The sequence below is a fragment of the Agelaius tricolor genome, unplaced genomic scaffold (genome assembly GCF_023055355.1).
Source record: "Agelaius tricolor isolate 1412-34295 unplaced genomic scaffold, bAgeTri1.0.p SCAF_12, whole genome shotgun sequence".
Taxonomy (NCBI): domain Eukaryota; kingdom Metazoa; phylum Chordata; class Aves; order Passeriformes; family Icteridae; genus Agelaius; species Agelaius tricolor.
In genome coordinates this window covers 9,946,807-9,968,754 of record NW_027269272.1, presented here as the reverse complement: position 1 = coordinate 9,968,754, position 21,948 = coordinate 9,946,807, and the positions used below count along the sequence as shown (strand labels likewise).

Here is a 21,948-nt window from a genome sequence, read left to right as displayed (position 1 = left end):
AGTGTTAAAAGATAACATAGCTTGTGGAGTTATCTACCTTCCCAGAAGCCTCACTGCCCTTTCAGCACTTTAGGGTCTGCTTTTTATTTTAAGGTTCCACAAGTTGCAAGGTCAGCACTGCGCTCATGGCTTTACAGAGAAAGTGGAGGGTCTAAAAATGGAACACGGTGCACAGTGCCTGGGAATCGTTACAGCTGAGTACACCAAGGGGATGCTAATGGCAACCTGGTAAAACACATATTGAGTGCATCTATTAGCTCTCCCTGCAATACCAGGGAGCCAAGGGGAGGGGGACAGGAGAGCAAAGCAGTGGAAAAAACAGTACTGCCGGACTAAGGCTGTGCATGAAGAGTAGCATGGTAGAGACCCTGTTTAAAGTAGTAATGCATATGTTCCAATTTGCCACAAAGCCAAAAATTATGCATATATACACAATAAATTAAGCTTTATGAAGAGGATGGTTTCCAGTCCAAAATTAGGCAAAACTGAGCACAGGGCTCTGTGAAGATCTGTGGTGGTTGTCCCCTGCAGCAATTGCTGGGATGTTACTGCCCCAGCTGCAGCCTGTTGTGTTCATGGCAGGTGTTGGGCACTTTGGGATACTTGTACAGGAGTGGAGTTGGTGGCCTTCATTTCTGTCTTGGAACTGTGGAAAAGCCAACTCTTCACTCACTGAAGGAGTCTTGCTTCAGATATAGCACAGTATGAGCAGTGAAGGTGTCCACCTTGTGCACACTTGACTGTTGGTCACCTGGACTTGTGGCAACCCAGGAGCAGATGCCTAATTCCTGATGAGACTCTGGGGAATGTCCAGCTCCACATGCTGAAGCCATTTTGGTATCAGCTGTCTCTGGCTGCTCACTGTCTCAGTACTTCAGCAAGTTGAGACAAAGACATGGAGCAAGTTGGTGAGCTCTAAAAGAGGGGTCTGATCTTGGAGGGGAAACCAATTTCTTCCATATGGTGCAGTGTGAGGTACTGAAACTTTTTAACACCTTAGATCCATTATCTCTTCTCTCCTGCATCTGGGTGATTGGTGCTGTTCAGGTGGTCTTGTCTACAAGACAAGATCATTTGTAAAGGGCTGTCAAAAGTCTGTGATAATGCCTTAACATCCTGTCTGTCTCTGCCTGGCTGTGTGTTTCCCACTGGTGGCAGTAGGAAAGCTTTTCCTCCACCTCCAGCCCTTTCATTGCTATAGCCCTTCTAGGATGAGGAGCTTTTTTCCCCCAGCCCTTACCAAAATCCATACAAAGACAGCTTGGGGATTTGATCAGATTTCCCTTCCTCAAGCAACCCTGAACATTACTTAGAGACACACCAGGAGGACTCAACTGCCTGGGCAGTATCAGCTTATGGATCCAAAAGAGCTGACTAGACAGATGAGGCTGATGTTGCTGAGGAAAGTTTTCAGTATCAATGGCATTTGATGCTGTCCACCTGTAGTGGACAGGGGGGTTTCTGCCTTTGGTTCTCTATTGAGTTCTCTTAACACTGCTTTTGCATTCCTCAGGAACTCAAAACTTTCCTGGTTTGTGATATTGAAATGGGCGAGGCAGAAGAATTGACTTTAAATAAGATGTCTGACCACCTGTGTTTTGCTGAAACTGCAAAATGAAAATCTAAAACAAAATAAAACCAAGGCAAATAAATAATCCCTTAATAAGTATTTTATGCCTGCAAAGAGAATAAATATTTTGCATTTTATGATTGATTAATATCTGAGTCCCTTTATTAATTTATACCTCCTAAGTATTAGCTTTATTTTAAAGTTAATACTTTGTGAATTGATTATTCCTATACCTGTAGCTGTATTAGGATATTTTCCTTCTGGATTATTTCCACCTTAACTTTTCTTAGGCAGGAGCAGCCTGAGGAACTAAATCAGGTTCCAAGAAAGGATAAGTTTCCAGAAACTTTTAAAGCCAGAATAAAATTGTCTTCAGTTATTTGTTGTTTTAAGTATTCCTGACTTCCTTTGTCATGCTGCTTCCTTCCAAATTCTGAATTTTCTCATTCCTCACAGAGTTTGCTGCACGTCTGCTGCATTAATGCCAGTCAGCATTGCCCTCATGGTCCATAATTTTGGCAAAAAGAAAAATTCACTTCACTAGAAACAAAATTAAATTCTTCCTTATAGATAATTAAAACATTCCTAATATCACCTTTCCTAAGGCTATATCCTGAATATGCAGATCAAATGGGAATTCTTGGGATTTTCCCCACATTTCATTTGGAAATATAAGGAGATAAATCACTTTGCTATTCAAAGTTACATTCAGTTTGAGGAACCTAAACTACCTAACTGTAATGTATTTAATCCCATATTGGTTTGCAACAAGTCAGTATTTTCAGGAAGAATGCAAGCATGGGCACACAAATACATGCTGTTTATGTGTGTGTATCTGTAGGAATAAAATTCTAGGCATATGTAAAAATAAAATGCAGAAAGTAAATAAATATTATTTGTCAACTCTCCTTTAAGAAAGGAGTTTAAGTCAGGTGATCCTTCCAAAAAATAAAAGGTGCTTTGTGAATGAGTTTTGGGGAAATATGTTTACAGAGAGGGGCTGTACCCATGAATGAGGAGGTGTAGGAGCTGTGCAGGGGCAGAAGGAGAAATCTTCCTGGGTGAGAAACAAATCAAAATGAAATAACAGTATAGGAAAATTGCAGTTTCATTCAGTGAATAATGTAGTTAATTTTGTCTGTGATAATACAGTGTTCATGTGGGTGTCTCTGAACTTTCCTGTTGAGTTTTCTAGATACACAAGAGGGAGTTGTCACTTGTAGTAAGCTTACAAAACCCTTGCTACTCATCTGAGGGAGTTTTTATTCAAGGAATTGCAGGTTGGGTTTACAGGATCTGTAAGTAATTACAAAACATGGGGTTTATTAATCACAATGTAAAAAAGCCACAGCCTGCTGTATAGCTTCTGAAAATGATGGTGTGCCCATAGTGTTGATTTTGGAGGTTTTAAGATTTGCAGACCATTCTGCATTGTTCTCTTTCCCCATCTTCAAAATCTAAGTTTTTTTCAGTGCACGAAAGAGCTGTAGTGTCAGGGCTAGACATAGATTATTAAAGGATAGTGAGCCTTTTGATAGCACAGAAGATAAATACTTGTTAAAATGTTTGATACTTTGAAACAGTAGTGTGTTTCAATGTTTTGGCTTGTTCCTTGCCTGTGTCACTGGACTTTGTGTGAACTGTTATTTTGGGAAGTTCTGAGAGCCCCAGAATGCAGGTCCAGGTTGGCAGCGCTGCTGGTGATGCTGCCTTGCTCACTGGGCTGGATTTCCACCCAGGGTGATCTCAGCTCCTTCCAGCTCCCAAATACCCACACATTTCCTTCCTTTGGTGTTGCTGCTGAGGTCAGAGGAGAGAGGGGAGGCTCTGTGAGCAGGGCTGTGCACGTCATGGCAGAGCACAGAGCCTCCTCTGCAGCTTCCTCTGCAGCACCATGGCCACAGCCAGCTCTGAACGTCCTGGCTTTCTGTTCCAGGCTCCTGCACGGGCTGGCCCTGCCCTGTTCCACCTCAGGAACAGCCACTCTGCCAGGCTGGGGACAGAGTTTCTCTGTGCATGCAGTTCCTCTTGTTCCACCAATGACTTCTATTGTATCTACATCTCTATTTCTGAAGGCCACTTACTAATGCTGTCTCAGAGAGGATATAGGCAGGGACGTTGTTTCCTTTTTGTTTCCCTCACTTCCCCCTTTTTTTGTTCTTTCTTTTTGTTTATTTGGGTTTTTTGTGAATTGGCTGGTTGGGTTGTTTTTTTTTTCCCCTTCCAAAAGGTTCCTTTCCATTGCTGGGTAAATCTTAAATGTCTTTTTCACAGTGGTAGCCATCATGCTGTCATCAGCAGAACCAGAGATAAGAAGTTACACGTGGAAAAAGTCTGCAGGATTGCCTGTCCCTGCAAGGAAAAATTAGACCATCTGGACAAAAAGAAAAAAAAAAAAAGAAAAATTAAAAAAACAAAGGAAAGACCTTAGTTTGATAGGGCCTCTGGGAATGGGCTGTGCTGCCTGCCTGGTTAACAGAGCGGCAGAAAGTTCATTCAAGCATGTGCCAAGCCTCCCACATCCCAAAACTTCCATTTCTCCATCTATATTTTTCCTCCCCCACAGTTCACTTGAGCTCAACAGCCCCTGCATTGGTGCCTCTGTTCTTTGCCAGGAAGTATCCAGCTCTAACCTCTTCTTGAAATCTCTGCCTCTATAAAGCTTTTACTTGCTCCTCAAATCAGGTTTGCAGGTATTGTTCCTCCTTGCTAAAACTTAATTTCCAGTAATAATTTCCAACTTAAAAAAATCATTCTAAATCAGTACAATTAGCAGAAGTATTTAATTTTCAGATGGGATATTCTGAAGAGAAAATCTTTTTTTGGTGCTACTATTTAAGTTAGCTCTAGTTTCCCCACAGAAGCTAGTTCAGAGCAGTGGTAGCTCTTGCACTGGGTTGGCTTGTCTTTTGTGAATTTATTGAGTGATACTTGAATGTGCTGCTTTGTCCCCTTTGATTTTTATTTTGATTAGCTTTTTCTTGGAGGAGCACAATAAACCTTTATAGTTACAAGCTAAAATACTGTGGCCTGCTTTATATGTTATTCACAACTGCTTTTTTGAACACACCAGCCTATAATGTTTGCAATAAAAGCTGACATTGAGAGCTCTCTGTGGGCTTTAAATGCATCTATTAAATAAAATACTTAGTAATGAAAGTACCACAGGGGAAAAGTGGTCCTTTCTGTAGAAGGTTCTCTTGGTTTACATTTGCCAAGGAGAAGGGGAGTGATGTGTGAATTGGAGGGTCTGGGCTCACCCTCACAATGCTCTGTGACCTTCTCCTTGGCTTATGTAGAATAGAGAATATGTTTCTCTTGTAAGAGTATCCTTATAGCCTAGGTGACTGTCACACACATTTAACACAAATACAAGAGTGACCATGTTGTTTTATGAAGAATCATAAAACAGAAAGTTGGGTGTGAAGTGGTTTTTTTAATTATCTCTACATTCAGAGGCCAAGTGCAATCAGTGCTGGAGTGGTTTTCAGGGGTAGCTTTGAACCTGATCCTGGCAAGTGCAGAGAGAGTCAGTTCTAATGCTGGAATATTATCTTCATTCTTGGAGAATATGGCATTATATTGTCTAATGGTCACACTTTATTCTGCATGCTGTGAAATAATGAGGTCTTGTGTCAGATGAGAAGGTAGATACTGAATCCACATGGAATGTGTTTACTGCCTTTGGTTGTGCTGAGCTACCAGGGAGACAAGTGCCTGTAAAAGTGCACCCATTTCCTTGCCACCTTTTCCACATTCTAAACCAAATAAAGCTGTCACAGAAGACTCCAAATACAAAAAAGATTACTTCCTAAAATCATTTATGGCTGCATACTCTGCCTATTTTGCACAAGATGTAGAAAAAGAGATCTGTTAAGCCAGTGCTGAGTAATCTAGACAGCCCCTCTGAGGTTTGCTCCAGCAGCCTGATAGTCCCCTCTCTGTCCCTCTGAGGCAAAGAGCCCTGTGCAAGCAATGACTCCCACGGGCACTTCAGAAGGAGCTGGAAATGAAGAGAGGGAATACTCCCAGTTGAAGCAGTCAATCTTTTTATACATATTTATAATTGTCCTTTTATTCTCTTTCCTTCTACTTTCCCTGCGCAGCTTTTGGTATTTAGACACCTTTGATCCATCTGTTATTCCATTCTATTTGACTCCTGGAGTCCCATGCCTTTCTGTGAGACTGTCTTTACTGCTCCCACCCCAGATTCCTTTCAGTCCTCCTGCTTCTTCCTCTACTGTAGATGCCCACCCTTTTCCTTCCTGATGTGCCTCCTTTTCTCTATGGTCTTGGGCAGCAACTTCTACTGTTGGTTTCTAGGCTTGATCCCTCTGTTTCTTCTTTTCCATCTCAGGTGGGCTGGTGCAAATTTTCAGGTGGGGTGTGGGGAGAAAACAATTCAATACAGTGGTGAAATCTTCAGCATGCTGTACAAATATCAGTTTGCAATTTCCACTCTGTATGAAGAATCACTGGAAATTCTGACATAGTGTCATTTTTCTTGTAGATGTGCACTTTAGCAATAACTGTACATATTTCATGCATCTTGTTGCCTTTCAAAATGTCATGTTGTGTTTAACTGCATTGATAAAAGTTCTGCATCAAATAAATTGCACAGATATTCTGGTCTATTTGACAGCACAGCCAAGCTTTTCTATATAGTTCAGGTTTGGCTTCCTTATTTTAGTGAGATTGATGTACAAAGAACAATTTTCAAAGGTGAATGCAAAACCTGCAAGAAAATTTTTAGACAGCAAAAACTGCATGATGGCATGACTGAGCAAATTCAGTGTGGAAGGGAAAATGAGACTGGTGAAAAATTATAATCCTATTAATATATTCCTGAATGTTATTAAGAGGTTCAAGATCAATCCTGAAGGGCAGAATAAGAAGTTGAGCACTTGTGCTGCAACAAGGGAGAATAAAAGAGTGAGGCAAATGTATTTACAGTGGAAGGCCTAGGTAATGAAACAGGATGCAAACAAAAAATGTGTAATCAATGTCCATGGAGGAAGTCAGGCCTAAACTAGATCATGTCTTTTGAGGCAGTAACTATATAATTTAATGATGCTTCCTAGAAAGCAGATGAGAATCAGTAAAGCATGTTAAATTGCTATCAGCTCCCTACTCCATCTTGTGTGATTCAGTGCATTTGATTTTAAAGGGAAATTGTGCTTCAAAATATGGAAACATATGACTCTGGCTTTCCTTTAAGAACTGAGCATTCAGTTCTAAAGGAGAAGAATATGTTCTCTAGCATGTAGGCTGCCCAAACTTTATCAGTTCTCTAGCCTTCTTGAGTCTGAACCCTTGGAGTAATTCTATTGTATTGTTTGTGTTTCTTCTTTTTAGGCTTGTAAATACTACAGTTCCCACTGGCATGTTGTGAACTACAAATATGAATCCTATTCAGAAGATTTTCGACACTTACCACAGTAAGAACTCACATAAGTTCCCTTTTTCCATTATTTTTTCCCATTAAGCTTGTGTTATTTGCTAAGCTTTGTCCATATTTGCACTTTCCTTTGTCTTCTAAGCTGTGCTTGTTTTACCGTATTTTTAGTGCCTTGCATTTTTAAAAAGGGGAAGCAAAGGTCCTTCAGAAAAGTTCCAGACTCTGCAGAATTCACTGGTATCAACAAACTCCATTAGTGCTGATTCAAATCCTTACAAGTGTATTTGCATCTTCAGAGCACAGTTGATACAGGAGAGGTGGCTTTTCCTTTTCCTTAATAATGCATAAATGTCACTCACCTTTCAGTGGGATTCATTCTCCTTTTAGTTCATCTGTGGAACAGAGAGTAGGATTTCAGTGCTTTATGGCTGCATTGTACAGCAGAGCTGGGTGCACTGATGGTACAAGGCACTGGAGGTGTGCCAGTGTCAGGGCAAGAGGCATTTCTCCTGTGCTTGGAGGCACATGAACATGAAAATCACTGGAAAAGTGCTGGGAGGAGCAGGAACAAGTTCCTTGACTTGAGTGGAAAGAAACAAAGAATCTAGTGCTCATTCCTACATGCAGGAGTTTCTACCCATACTCTTGTTTCTGGAAGGTTTGTGTCCTGCCCCTGAGGAAGGTTTTAGAGAGTGGTTACCAAAATCACTAAGAGCCAGAATGAGCTGTTTTACTGCCTCTTTCATGGAGTTTGTGTCATTAAAATTTACTGTATGAAAAAGGTTTTTACCTGCACATAAGACAGGAATGCATGAATGCTCCAAGCTTGGGTTGGATGGAACCTAGTAATAACTTCATTGCTGCAAGAACTGAAAAAACTCAATTTTATGAGCCTTATGGCCCAGTTAGATGCTGTGTTCAGAAGGTTTTGCACTGCAAACCTTCCTTTAGACCTGCATTTGCTCTTGTAGGTTGGCATTTTTATGAGCAGCGTACGTGGTAGTACAAAAAGCCATTAAGAGCAGTTTTGCTAATTAGAGATTATAAAAACACCCTTTCTTAAATACCCAGCCTGCTGATTGGTTTAGAAAATTAATGTATTTAGTGCTCAAGAGAAATGGTTGTAGCACAGCAGTTTTCCATTTAACCTTAAATGTCTTCACTCTTATGAAATATGCATGGGGCAGATGTGGGTGCATTACTATGCACAAAAGTACATTTTAGCTGATTACATACATCCCCTTCTGCAAAGGATGTTTTAGTGTGGTGCTTAATGGGATTTGCTTTCATGGGTTCATGCTCCAGGGGTACCAGGGGTGTCTTACATCTTACTTTTTCCCCCTGCTGGCACATACATTGTACTGAGGATTATACTGACACCAGATCTTGTGTCTTGTATCTCTTAAGGAAGGTTTGGGTGCCACACTTGTTGATATTTCAGACACAATGTTATAGCAGGGCTCCTCTGCATTTCGTTTGCTGGAAACTGCCATGGCTTTAGAGCTTAACATACCTTTAACAGATCTGGTTTGAGATCCACCTCATTTCATATTGTTTCCAGCCTCTTCTACCTTGATTTGCATGTGCATATTACAAAGTTTGATGTTTTAGACTAAACCTTTTCAAGAAAAATAAAGAGACTTGATATGTCCTGGTCATTGTACTGTATCTCACTGTTGATAGTTCTGGATCTTTTTACCGTTTTTACTGGTTTTTGTTCCAGTTGAAGAAACCTGCTGTCATACTTTCAGAAATCTGAACATATTCTTGTATCAACTCCCTTATGGGAAGTCATTGTGCACTGGATGAGTGTTAAGTGTTTAGCTTTACATTGTGGGAAAGGAATATCATTTACAATACCAGTTATAACTGTGGCTAAAGTAATTCCCTTCACTGAGGGTGTGCTGAACTTCCCTGTGGGCTTTTCCATGCATAAACAAGCATATTGGGTCTCAGCAGCTTTCAGCAGTGCTGAAGGACTTCATGTGCTTGAGGCTGTGCTGGGTCACACAGTCATGCAACACCTCGAGGAGTGGCTGCATGGTGTAGCAGATTTTTGTCAGAGTTGTTTTTCCTGAATGCTGACCCCTTCTGATTGGAAGCAGCTGCTGTGTGATGCTGAGGGCAGGCAGTGAGTGCTCAGCATGTCCACTGCAGCCCTGCTGTGGTGCCAGGACAGAGCTCAGCGCCGTGTGCATGACAGCATCAAAATATTTAGCAATTGCTTTGGTTTTTCTCTGAGTGTGTTCCTCCTTGGGGGTTTTTCTCAGCTCTTTCTAACCCCTTAAATTCCTCTCTGTGAGCTCTCACTACCTCTTTTACAACATGTTTTATGCTTTGTGCTGGTGTGCTCTTGCTTTTTGAGCAAGTGGATGGGTGGGAAAAGATTAGGGGTTGCTTAGTGTGTGCTGTGCTGACTGCCTGGGGATAGAAAGAGTCATTAGCAAAATTTTTGCTGCTGTTTAGAGGAAACCTGGAATACTTGGTAGATATTTCAGGTCTGGTACCTCTTTTTTTGTAAAAGAATTTTTAACAGCTTCCCTTGGGTGCATTGGAAAAACTGCAATGGTTTTCCATCACAAATATCCTGACTATTAAAACTTTACAGATATCAAAAATGCCAGTAGATTGTAAATGTTGTTTTATTCAACAACATTGATCAGTTTTTTGCAGTAAATAAACTGCAAAACTGGAACAAACCAAAGAGGGAATGAAACACTCTTGTGTTCTCTGTGCACTTGTGATGATATGGGCACTTCATGGGAGCACTGGTTTTGAAATGGAGAAAATGAAAGGAGATAGGTATTGCTCATTACTCTGATCTTCCTTATCTGTAATTTATGTATGAATGAATAAAAATGAAAAAGGTCAAAATTATCTTTTCTTTTTTTTTAATTTTCTTACTGTGGAGAAGTCAGTCTTCCTAATAAATAATCGCTTTTAGCATGAAAACTTTTTTAGGTTTTCATATCATAACTGAAGGTTTTCAAGATGAGGTTTGTAATCTTTAGGAATTTGAAAACAGTGCTGGAATTTTTCAGGGCACTGCAAAATCTATTTTTTCCATTTAAAAATACCCTTGAATTTTTATTGTGCGTATTTGGCTGTTACTTACTGTTTAATTCTGCAATATGAGAAGTACTCTGGGCCTATGTACAGTTATTCATGTGCTTAAAATAAGCAAATGTTAAAGTGCTTTGCTTTTTCATGTTCACTTGTGGGCTTGAGTATACAGTATAAGGAACATAAATGGCATCACATCAAAAAGACATCTTTTTGTATTGTGAAAAATTGCTTGAAGGCTGTGCTCATCATATTAAACAGAAAAATAAATCTTGAAATCATGAAGTGATATAGAAGCTTTAAGATGAAAGCTGTAATGGTCCTGGTTATGAAATCTATTGAAAAGCTCAGTCTCCTTCCTTTGCCAGCCTTGAATGGGATCTCTCTTTGGAAATTGCTTGGGGTTTGTTGCCTGTTGTGGTGGCAGAGCTGCAAAGAGACCAAAAATTGGTATTTTATCATTTGTATAGAACTGTTACAGCTTCAGAGTCTTGGGGAAAAAAGATACATGCGGCTTAGGAAAAAAGTATTTTAAAAATGTCATGGTTTTTAAGGAGACAATAGGATCAGAGCAAAAGGTGTACTAACATTGCAGTGAAGGCTCATTATGGTTACCTCCCTGAAATAGCAGGTATGTTATTTGTTTTTAAAAAATAAATAAATAAATACATTTTTCTCCCCTGCCAGAAGTGAATGTAGACCAGAGAAACTGCCATCACATTCCTTTGAAATCGATCATGAAGATGTGGATAAGGATGAAGTATGTATTCTGATTTTGGCATAGATTGTTTTTTTTTCTACTGGGGAAGTTATTTATTACTTTAATATCAAATAAAAAATTATAATGGAGGGTCATTATCTCCTATAAAATATTTCATGTTTTAAATAGCTCTGAAGTTAGTGGAACAGCTTTGTCTCATGTTATCCCATGTATGGGAGGGCTATTAATGATGTCTTATTTCAAAAGGAATGAAAGGGTGATTATTCGTTATCAAGCAGATAGTCACACATTACAGTTTTTTGTCTTGGAATTCAGAAAACAAGCCTGTGCAATTTTGACCTTGTCTGCCCTATAGGACACAACATCCCACTCATCATCTAAAGGTGGTGGTGGTGGAGGAGGAGGAGGATTAGCAGCAGGAGTTTACAAGTCTGGATGGCTTTATAAAGGGAATTTCAACAGCACTGTCAACAATAGCATTACTGTTCGGGTAAGGAAACAGCATTATTCTTTCTTTATTCCATTTGCATTTATTTTCCCCACAGAGGCACACTTTTTTGCCATTATCACTTAGCTGTTTATATCTCAGGGTTGATTACATTGTTTATATCTCAGGTTTGATTACATTGCTTTAAATGATAATAAAGTAATAATTCTGTTGTCTGCAGACTAGTGATTGAAATGCAGTCAGGAGTTACCTGTTATTTAAACCCTGTGAATAAAGTATCAGTGAAAATAATTTGCAGTACAACAATTTTCATGCTTTTTCTTTCCCACCACTGCAGTCATTCAAAAAGCGCTACTTCCAGCTGACCCAGTTGTCGGATAACTCGTATATTATGAATTTTTATAAAGATGAAAAAATATCAAAGGAGCCAAAGGGTTGTATTTTTTTGGATTCTTGTACGGGAGTTGTACAGGTAAGTTCCAGTTTATTTCATTGTTGGATTTTGGGTGTAGGATGCATTTAAAAAGGAAGTGGAAGAACATGTTCATTAGCAGAATAATGGTCTCATTAGCAGTTTCAGGAAATGAAAGCACCAATGGTTTTGCTTTTTAATTTGCTGCAGACTGACAAGTTACAAAAAAGCACAGCTGAATTATGGTGGCAGACCATGCACACACTTTGTCCATGGCGAACGTGAGAAAAAAATATTGTGAAATATCTAGGAGGGGTTTCACTGAAATTATCTTCTGAGATGTCAGATTTTACCTCATGCTTACTAAGAGCATGCTTGCTTGTTGTGGGGTAAAGAGATCCAGGTTACAAAGCGCTGCCTGTTGGGCAAGTGTGAAATTAATCTTGTATCCTGAGCCTCCTTGAAGGTCGTCATTTTGGAGATGATAGAAAGTCTTAATGGCATCAGGTAGGACAGAACCTTATTGTTTGTTATCCAGAAATGTCTAAATCAATCTTTCTTTTCCTTATTGTTACCCTTAGGCTATGTTCTTAGCTTTTTTTCTCCCATCTTGTTCTTCCTTTCCTCTCATTCTAATAATATATTTCTCTTTTTTCTTTTGTTTCATTCTAAACCAAGATGTTACCTTGAATGGTATGTGACTATTGACTGATCTAGCCCAATGTGTCAGTGAATAAGGAGAAATACCTTTTATTTCATCCATACTTTACAACTTAACCAGTAAAGAGTAGTAACAGTGCTGGGCAGGCTGATTTGAGGATTGCTTTGAAAGAAACCTTTCAGGTAACACAAGGGAAGGCCCCTGATAAACAAGACGTTTTCTTGATTGTGATGTCCCTCCTTTACCTCTAAACCCCTTTGGAGCAAGAAAAGTGATCATTTCCCAGTGATTCACCTGGGAACAAGTGTTTGCTGGCAGTCCCCAGCTCTGTGGGAAGTGACCATTGTCCCAGTGCTGTTCAGAAGGGTGTTTGTTTGTCCAGACAGGGGTGGGAGAGGATGGAGGTAAGAATGTAGGACAGTGATGTTTGCCAGTGTCAGTCCATTGGCTTGAGAGACCCTCACAGGTAGCCTGGAAGGGTAGCAGAAGCCATGGAGGAGATTCTTAGAGAGAAATCCTGCTGAGAAATTGCTGCTTGCTCCTGCCTGCAGCAGGGGCTTTCTTGTAAGCTGGGTCTCAGCCAGAGTCCAGCCCTGTAGGGTCTTAAATGTGTTATGCACATATTTAATTCTGCCCCAGAGGGTGCCCTTTCTGCTGTGCTGTTTCTCATGACACTCCAAGAAAATGTCTTGGTTGCAAGATTTCTGCCCTTTTTGACTAACTTCTGACAAAAAAAAACCCTCAATAAACCTTTGAAATCCTTGTCCCACTGAACCTTCAACAGCTGCTTTCTAAATCTACAGCGTTCCTCCAGATTCTCCCACACTGGTTGAACATGGGTTCTCCTCTTGCCTGCCCCCAAATACAAGTTTCTGTGATGGGTTTTGATTGACATTTACCATGGGACTCTCAAATTTGAGCTAGCTTCACTAGCAAGAGGTTAGAAACTTAGCCAAGGGTGTATTAGGGTGAATACCATCAGCTGGCCAAGTCTGTGATGGACTTGGAATCATAGGGCAGAAAAACAAAACCTGGCTTAGAGTTGCCATAAACAGGGAGACCAGAGAATGTGGAGAAAGAGTTGGGTAAAACTGAATTTTTAGTGAAAAAATGTGAGATGTACATTGTGATTTAATGAGTTTTAATACTACTATAAATTGTTTTAAGTCTCTGTGAATGACTTGGAGCTCTTGTTTGATTGAGATAGAATATCAAAATTGTAGCAAATATCCCAGAGAAATCATCTCCAGATAAAATACAAAATGCTTCCAAAACAATCCGTTAGTTTGGAAGAATGACCCTGCAGGCATTAGACTTAGCCTGATGTTTCATTTATAGCTCATTCATAGTCTCTTCTTTGAATTTTGTATTACTTCTTTCTGAAGGAAATTTTTTGAACTTGAAATTAATTGTTGAAGATTAGAAGTTAAGGTCTATATGCCGTATGGAAGGAGTTTTATAGAGGAGCAAACTGAGAAATGGTACATTGTTGGTTTTGGGTTGGTTTTTTTTCCTTTTAACTGATCAGGAAGGTAAAATAGTTGACCTTAGATTTGAAACAAAGACTTTGCTGTAGATCTCATCTGCTTGCCAGAAGTCTGAAATGCAGATGGAAAAGTGGATATTGAAGTTTTCCTGCCCTGCCTGATGTTTTTAAGGTTCAGCATGCAAAATATATTGTTGTATTAGATAATGTCTGATAGTCTTTCAGTACCTGATTTAACGATCTTGGCCATGTCATAAAGGGAAAATAGAAAATAAACCCATTAATTTTAAATGCTTTTGTCTTATCTGAAGTAAAATTGAAACAGAGTATTCTTCTTTATAGATTGTGCATAAACTGGTGTACATAATTTACTTTACAAGTAATCTGGCTTTAAAAGTTTTAAATGGCCATTACCTAAGATCCTTGGCATAGTTTTGTTTAACTTCTAGCTCTTGGTCAAGCTCTTCTATGATTTTATATATGTTATGATTTTATATATATGTAACAGGTTTTAGTGAAGTTTTAGTCCTTGTTTTACATTATCTGGAATGTATGGTTGGAGGAGAGTAGTAATTTCAGGATCAGGATAAATACTGAACACCTAAGAACCAATTGTTACAAAACCCAAGCCTGTTCTTACTCTGCACTTGATGAATTAAAATTTATAACCTTGAAAGAATATTCACCTCCATAAAGTACTTGAGAAGAAAATTATTTCCTATCAAGAGAATTTCCAGTAGCAGAACTGAAAAATAGCACACGTGCACATATATGCACACAGACAATCCCAAGTCAGTTTGAAAAGCCAAGATTTGTCTGACCTCATTGACCCAAGTAGCTCCAGAAGAAGTAGTTCAGTCTTAAGTGATTCCTGATCTGGGTCATGACATGTAAAATAAGAACTGGAGCAAGTGATTAGCAACAGATTGGGTAGGAATCTTCTAAATCATCTCTGCTGCTGGAAAAAAATGTTCATGGAACTTGCTTCTCAGTGTCCTGGGTTCTCATCCTCCTCTGCTAATCAGTATCAGATTTTGCCTGTGTTCCTCTTAAATATAAGTATCACTATCATCTCACCATCTGGCTTAGAAACCTCTTAATAACTTAACATACAGAACTGTGCAGAAAAATACTTCCAGTATGCAGAAATACAGGAGACCCTTGTGATGTTATTTAAGACTGTTAAGGAAGAAAAAATAAAGTGAAATGTCCAGTTATGGGGTGGATGATTTTTTTTCATTTGTCAGCATCGCTCCAAGGTCAAATCTATCAACAAAGTGATGGCAATCTTCTGGAATATTGAAATCAAAATGGTGGCACTGATGTCCATCATCAGTCAGCTTTAAAAGTTCAGTGTAACAATAGGGGATGGAATGCATTACTGTTCTCTCAGATATAAGCAAGGAGGAGAGAAAAGTGATGCAACTGCTTCCTTAGGACTAAGAGATGTGTGCCTCACTAATTGGCTAAATTTGAGAAAAGAAGCACGTTATGTTAGATCCCATCACTTTATTTGATTTTATTGAGCTGTTTCAGTAGCTAAGTACCCATTAATTCTTATGATAGAAATTGATAGACTTATCTCCTGCAGATAAAATCTGGTGACAGAGAACAGCTCTCAGGACTCAGTCTATTCCCATATACTGGGCATTTGTTCTTATTTTGTGCTAGAAAAGGATAGCATTGCAATGACTGACCAGCACTATACTTCACCTTTGACTTTTGTGAAAAATTGCTGAAATCCCCTAAGTATTTAAAATCCGTCTAAGGCAAAAGTAGATGTGGGAAGTACCCATTGTAAAGGTTACTGTGCAGGAATTTGTCCTGTTGCAATCTTCTGGAAAGTCCTATTCCCACTCTCCCCCAAATATTTATATGACTTAGCAATACTTTGTTTTATCTTTTGGGTGTCTGGTGTGCTGGTCAAGTGTAAGAACTTGTTTATAGAGCTGTTCTCTCCAGACACTCCAACTGCATTTTGTGACCAGAGGTTTTTTATTGTTCCACATGGGAGGTATTCTCTTCTGAACTATTGTCCATCTTAGATTTCTGTGGCTAAATATAGGACATATGTCTGGCCACAGAAGCTCTTAAATGCACAAATTGACAGAAATTTGTGTTAATATCACACTATTTGAATTTTCTTTAAAGCCACTGAAGTTTGCTTAAATGTGATTAAGGAGTGACCATATACAAGTCCATAAGATGGATGTCTTTTTCAGTACCTTTTTGTATTGGTTCTAGTGTTTATTTTTATTTTCCTTTTGTTCCAACAGAATAACAGGCTTAGGAAACATGCCTTTGAGCTGAAAATGAATGACCTCACATACTTTGTGCTGGCAGCTGAAAATGAGCAGGATATGGATGACTGGATTTTTACTCTCAACAAAATCCTGCAAATAAATCCAGAGGGAACCATTCAGGAGAGGAAGAGTGCAGATCTCACTGATTTGAGACTTGGTAAGAGTGAAAAATCTCTTGTATTGCCGGGGGTTTTTTAAACAAGTGAAAAAAGTGGAACCTTCATATGAGTATTTAATCATTTTAACTGCCTGAGTCTGTAATGGATTCTGTACCTATTGATTCCTGACAAGGCAGCACCAGTCTTGGCAATCTCTGAACAATTTCAGCTAACTCCCCTCAGATCATTTTCAAATGGCTGGAGGGGAGGTAAAGCTGTTCCCACAAAGTCAGCAGGAGCAATGTGGCTCCACTTTGCATATGCAGCTCTTTTTTAAATTTAGTCCTTTCTGTTAGTGATCTTGCTGGTACTTTGTGTTTTACTGTCCTGGAACTCTGAAGGTTTAAAAAAGTGCTGGAGAGTGGTTTGATCAGTTATTTTTCCAACATTATGCTTTCTTTAAAAATCTGGAGCTAATAATTTAAAAGAAAAAAAACCAGCTGTGGTATATGGCTCTTTCTCTGAAAGCTTATTGACTTTTGCTTCTTGCTTTTTTGAGCTTACATTATGCTCTCACTGTGGAAGAAAGAATTGGATGCTCTGTTGTACTGCAGTCTTCATGTGGCAGTAACTCATTCCTCCACATAATAAATCCACATGCAGTTTGGATGCACTCCAGCTGAAATTGTAAGGCTGAAAACACTTGAAACCTTAATACAGATGTAAAATGCGTGTGCTCTGAGCCGAGTCAAAGCTTTGCATCCATAGGCATCTGAATCTTAGGGATGTTCAGAGCTAATTGAACTCTTTATCCTGATGTTTATAGTAAGTTCTAATTCTGGAAGGACAGGATACTCATATAGACAAAGATGTTTTTAGAACTTGGAGGCACAAGAGACTTGCACTTCAGAATCAGAGGAGTACTTTTGAAAATGTGACCCGTACGGAATATTAATAAAACAGGAAAAAACATGTGCATAAGAGGTCAAAAACACAGGCTAAGAGAAAACAGAAGTCTCTTCTGATAAAAAAGCTGATAACAAGCAACAGGAATGTGCTATAGAGTTAATTTGTCAAAAGCCATGAAATTTTCTTGGCAAGAAGAGCCCTAAGTGACTGTAGTGACTTCTTTCACATGGGGCTGAATTACCACGTGAGAGCAGAGCCCTCTGTGCTGAGCTGGGTAAAGCCCAGGCCTTGTGTTCAGGGCTCTCTGCTGCACCCACAGGTTTTTGCAGCCCATGGAGTGCAGACTGCATCCCTCCCTTTCCCAGAGAGAGGGGAAGGCCCTGCCTGCCTCACTGAACACTCCCTTTATGGGAATCCCAAATCTTTGGTTGATGTAAACCCTTGTGTTGCATCAGAAGGGACTGAGAGGAAAAGGTGTCTTTGTCATGGGTGTGAATATTTGTCATGGCTGAATGTGTGGGATGGTTCACTGAGCAGTCAGGCCTGTTGTTTGGAAGCTTAAATAGACTAAGATAGAGTGAGCAGCAGTGAGAGATGAAGTTGAGGAGGACAGAGGTTTACAGAGCATCCCTTCCATTTGGAGAGATGATGGGTCTGAAAGGAGTAAAAAGAAATTACATGGAAATATGGGTTTTTAGCTTTTAAACCCTATGGTAATAGCAAGAATAATAAAACCATTTTGTGTTTATTTTTCCTTCTCTTCAAGACCCTGCAGAAGTTCCAGTGAATTATGATTGCTCTCAAGAAGAGGCAGATTCTTCAGAGAGCACCTTGCACCCAGACTTCGCAAAAGTAATGGATGTTACACTTTTCTTTACAAGTCTAGTGGAAAGAATTTCCTATGTGGAAAATGCCTGCCAATACCTGATCATTAATATTCTGAGAGGTTGAAAAATATAGCACAGTCTATTACAATTGTTAGACACACAAGTGACAGGAATAATCCTTTCTGAGCACCTCATCCTTTTGTTTAAGTGAGAAAATCTCCACCAGATGCAAAGAGAAGGTGCTCCACAGTGTGTTTTGATTGAGACTTGTGAAGTCAATAAGGGTCTGGTCCCCTCAGTTATGTGTGAAATATTTGCTCATCTGAACGGCATTTCAGTAGAATCTGGCCCTTGGAGAGCCAAGATTTCCTGTGTGAGTGGCAAGGAGGTGAGCTCTGAACTGCTCATTGCCTTCTGTAACTTCATTGAAAGATGCATGTGCTGCCAGGGGAGGCATTTTGTCCTCTGGAGCTCATAAACTGCTTCATGTGGATGAGATAATTGTGTATGGTGCTAAGAAGCTTTTTAATGAAAAGCTAGATTGGAAATGCTTCACTGCTTTCTCTTAAATGAGTGTACAATCTGTTTGTAGCCTTCTGCCAGTGAGCTGCTGTAGATGCTGTCTGCCTACAGAGCCAAATGCTGTTTGAGGATGTCACACAGATTTGAGCTGAAAGCTGTCTGTGCAATTGAGGACAGAATTTTACTGTAGGTCATATTCATAAATGTGAAATGGTCACCTAGAATGTGAAAAAGCAAAAAAAAAGAAAATCACCGAACAAAATAAAAACAAATCAACCAACCAAATTAAACATATCTGAGTTTATGTATTAAGGGCAGCAGAAGTGTCTGATCATCTTGTCTGTGGGTAGATTCTTTCTAATGGTTTAGTTGATGCAGATATCTCAGACGTGTCTTGCAGATATCTCCAAGACCACTGGTGCCTGCAAGGCTATAGGAGATGGTCAGCTTGTTTTCTGATGCTTTTTTTGCCCTTTATATGGATAATTCCAGTTCCCCTACCCTGGCTCTACAGGCCTGGCTGCAGCAGTGTTCTGTGGCCTTTCCCTAGTCCATGCAGATGAACATCCTGGCCCCTTCTCTATCTAAACCAGGCTGCCAGAGCTCCTTCTGCAGGTCAGGCCATGGGCAGGGCATGTTAGGAAGTGAGCACAGAGCTCTTGGCCCTGCTGGGCTGCTGCTGCTTGTTACTTAATGTGTACTGGCAATACCATGATGTTGTGGGAGACATGAAACATTGAACAAGAGAATATCCTGTGCCATGTCAGCTAAGGGTTGTACTCAGTCCTAGGCAACCAGAAAAGATGAACAATCTTAGAGAGTGCAAAGAAAGACTGAAGGAATTGAGCAATTGAAATATCCCTAGGGATCTTTAAGGGGAGGGGAATGTGTAGGGCTTACTTTACATATTGGATAAATGAGCTTAATAGCAAGGAAAAAGGTTTTTGCAGTTAGACGTAAGGATAAACTTTTAGAAGGTAGGGTAGGAAAGCACCAAGTGGCTTCAGAAGGTGAAGTTTTTGTCAGAGAGCTGGCTATTGACTTAAGCATGTGTCAGGAAGGAGATGGGTATGTCTGATGCTCCCTGTGGCAGAGGGTGGGGGCAGAGGACTGCCAGCCTTCCCTTTGGGTGACACTGTGAGGCTGGGTGACATTTGCTGCTCCCCTTTCTGCCCTCCCCTGGCTCAGGTGTTTTTCTGTGGGCTGGTTTGTTGGGGGCTTATTTCCCTCAGCTTGGGCATCTGTAAACTGATTTTGGTGCAGAGATCTGACATCTTCCTCAATGGATTGTGACTGCAGCTCTCTTCACAGAGAGCAGCAAGCACAACTCTCTCCCAGGGTTTTTCCTGGAGAAGGCAGTGAGAAGCACAAAGAAGAGAAAACAATTCTTATCTCATTCGCTGCTCCTGTTGTTTTGCACATGTGGAATGTGTTATGGAGATGGTTTACCCAAAGTTATTTGTTAATTAGACACCAGTGAAGTTGATTTGATTCCTTGCCCAATTAGGTCAAAGCTGTGTCCTGGCTGTCTCAGACAGTCACGGGTTTTTCTTTAGTATTCTTTTAGTGTAGTATATCTCTTTAGTATGTAATTTAGTATAAGTGTAATATAACTTAGCTTAATAAAGCAATAGTTCAGCCTTCTGATTCAAGGACTCAGAGCACATTATTCCCTGTGTTGGGGAGGCCCCAGCAATGATAATGGATAGCATATGTGAACATACAAAAACTTGAATTACTTAATTGATCTATTTTGGGATTCCTTAGAATTGTGTCATGGCCTGAAAAGCCCTGCTTCACAAACAAGGGGTGCTTGGGGATAACTGCTGCAGAAGGGGGAAATGTTCTTTTGAGTGAAACATTGATCACTCCTTTAGAAGTCTAACAGCTCTATGGATTTCTGTTCTTGTGCAGAAAACTAATTTATTGTCTGTCACCACAGTACATCACAGAAACAGAAGAAACAGTGAAAGCCTCTCGCAATACAGAGCGACTAAACCTGTTCTCTTTGGATCCTGATATAGCAGTAAGCAATATTTCTTTTTTCTTTTTTCTTTTTTTTAATTCTTAGAAGTTTTAAAATACAGGTGAAATGAGCTAACTGGGTTAGCTCAGCCAGCAGAGTGGGTTGAACTTGAGCAAGCTGGGAATAGCCAAGGCTTCAGCAGTGAAGAGGGAGAGGAGCTGTCTGCAGCCCACAGAGATTTCTGTACAGACTCTGCATTTGGGCTGAGCATGGCTGAGGATGGCAGTGACCTCTGGAGGTCATCCAGTCCAGCTGAGCTATGCTCTGAATTAGTTTAAAACAAGCATTAAAGCAAAGTTTAACATTTAATGTCAGGATTCAAAGAAAGTTATTTCTTGCACTGAATGTGATTTAAATGGAAATTTTATTTTAGTTAAAAAGAAGGCTTAAGTAACATTGGGATCAGTGTGTATTTAAACTTGAGTCTGATGTCAATCAACTATAAGACCTTTATTCCAAGTATTAAGCAAATTAAAATAGTGATGTGATATATAAGTAATGGGGAAAGAGGAAAATGCTTGGAATCTCATTCTAAAATGTACTGTTAATAATCTGAAAATGTGAGGGGTTTTAATCTATATGAGGAAATTAAAAGCTGAAGTTTTAGAAACAGTAAGTAAACAAGAAAAAAGTAAGTTCTAAAATTATAAGAAACTAATTCAAATCCCTAATTCTGCCTCTGACATTATATATGTCCTCAGGCAACCTTTTTTGTTTGCTTCCTAATCTATAAATTAGGAATAATACTTGTTTACTATAGTAATATGAAGAGACCAACAGAGACTTTTGAGGTTTTCAGGTGTTTTAGTAATTGCAAAGACCTTTAAAAAGCTTACTTTGTTTTGGAATATGATGCTTTTTCCTATGTATAACAAATTGCCCTACTTATTTCAGGCACTGAATCCTCAGAAGAAGGAGTTTCCAGGGACAAACTCAGTGATAAAGCCATTTGAAGAAAAGCCTGCAAAGAGGATCCTGGTTACCTGCAAATCCCTCAGTTTGAATCTCCAGGCCTGTGTTACTGAAAATGAAAATGATCCCTTAACCAATGTAAGCTTTTCTTATTTCTCTGTGATTTTTTTCTTTCTTTTTTTAGTTGGTTTGTTGGTTGGGGTTTTTCTTCTTTTCATATATATGTTAGTTTGGAGAGAGAAGTGAAAGGAAAGCTGTATCACACATGCATAGTGCTCCCTTTGGACTGAATAACAAAACTGATTAACTTTTCAATAGATATTTTGAAGCTGATTTATATTGCAGACTTTTAGCTATAGTTCAGTGAAGGATTAAAAATGTTTCAAACCTTGAGGATTCTTAACAATTGCTATAAGAAGAACAAGTTTAAACTTCCAAGACCTATGTAGGGAGGCAATGGAGTATCAGTTGCTGGTAAACTGGGGGTTTTTTGTTGTTTTTCAGGGAGAGAAGGAACCAAGCAGATAAAGTTACAGGAGAGAAGGCAAAATAGAAAGGACAAGATGTTTCATCTAGTGGAAAAATCCAGCTA

The 21,948-nt window shown here is 39.5% G+C and overlaps 1 protein-coding gene across 14 annotated transcripts in view; it reads left to right on the top strand.

The window, feature by feature from the left end:
- Window positions 1–21,948, top strand: part of DOCK10 (dedicator of cytokinesis 10) — a 144,091-nt gene that overhangs the window by 65,925 nt on the left and 56,218 nt on the right. For all 14 annotated transcript variants that reach the window (XM_071437513.1, XM_071437517.1, XM_071437512.1 and 11 more), the window contains exons 4-11: window positions 6,926–7,008; window positions 10,719–10,791; window positions 11,108–11,242; window positions 11,538–11,672; window positions 16,036–16,219; window positions 17,836–17,921; window positions 20,361–20,444; window positions 21,339–21,494. In XM_071437513.1, coding sequence (XP_071293614.1) covers window positions 6,926–7,008; window positions 10,719–10,791; window positions 11,108–11,242; window positions 11,538–11,672; window positions 16,036–16,219; window positions 17,836–17,921; window positions 20,361–20,444; window positions 21,339–21,494 — 936 coding nt within the window. The remainder of the gene's footprint in view (window positions 1–6,925; window positions 7,009–10,718; window positions 10,792–11,107; window positions 11,243–11,537; window positions 11,673–16,035; window positions 16,220–17,835; window positions 17,922–20,360; window positions 20,445–21,338; window positions 21,495–21,948) is intronic.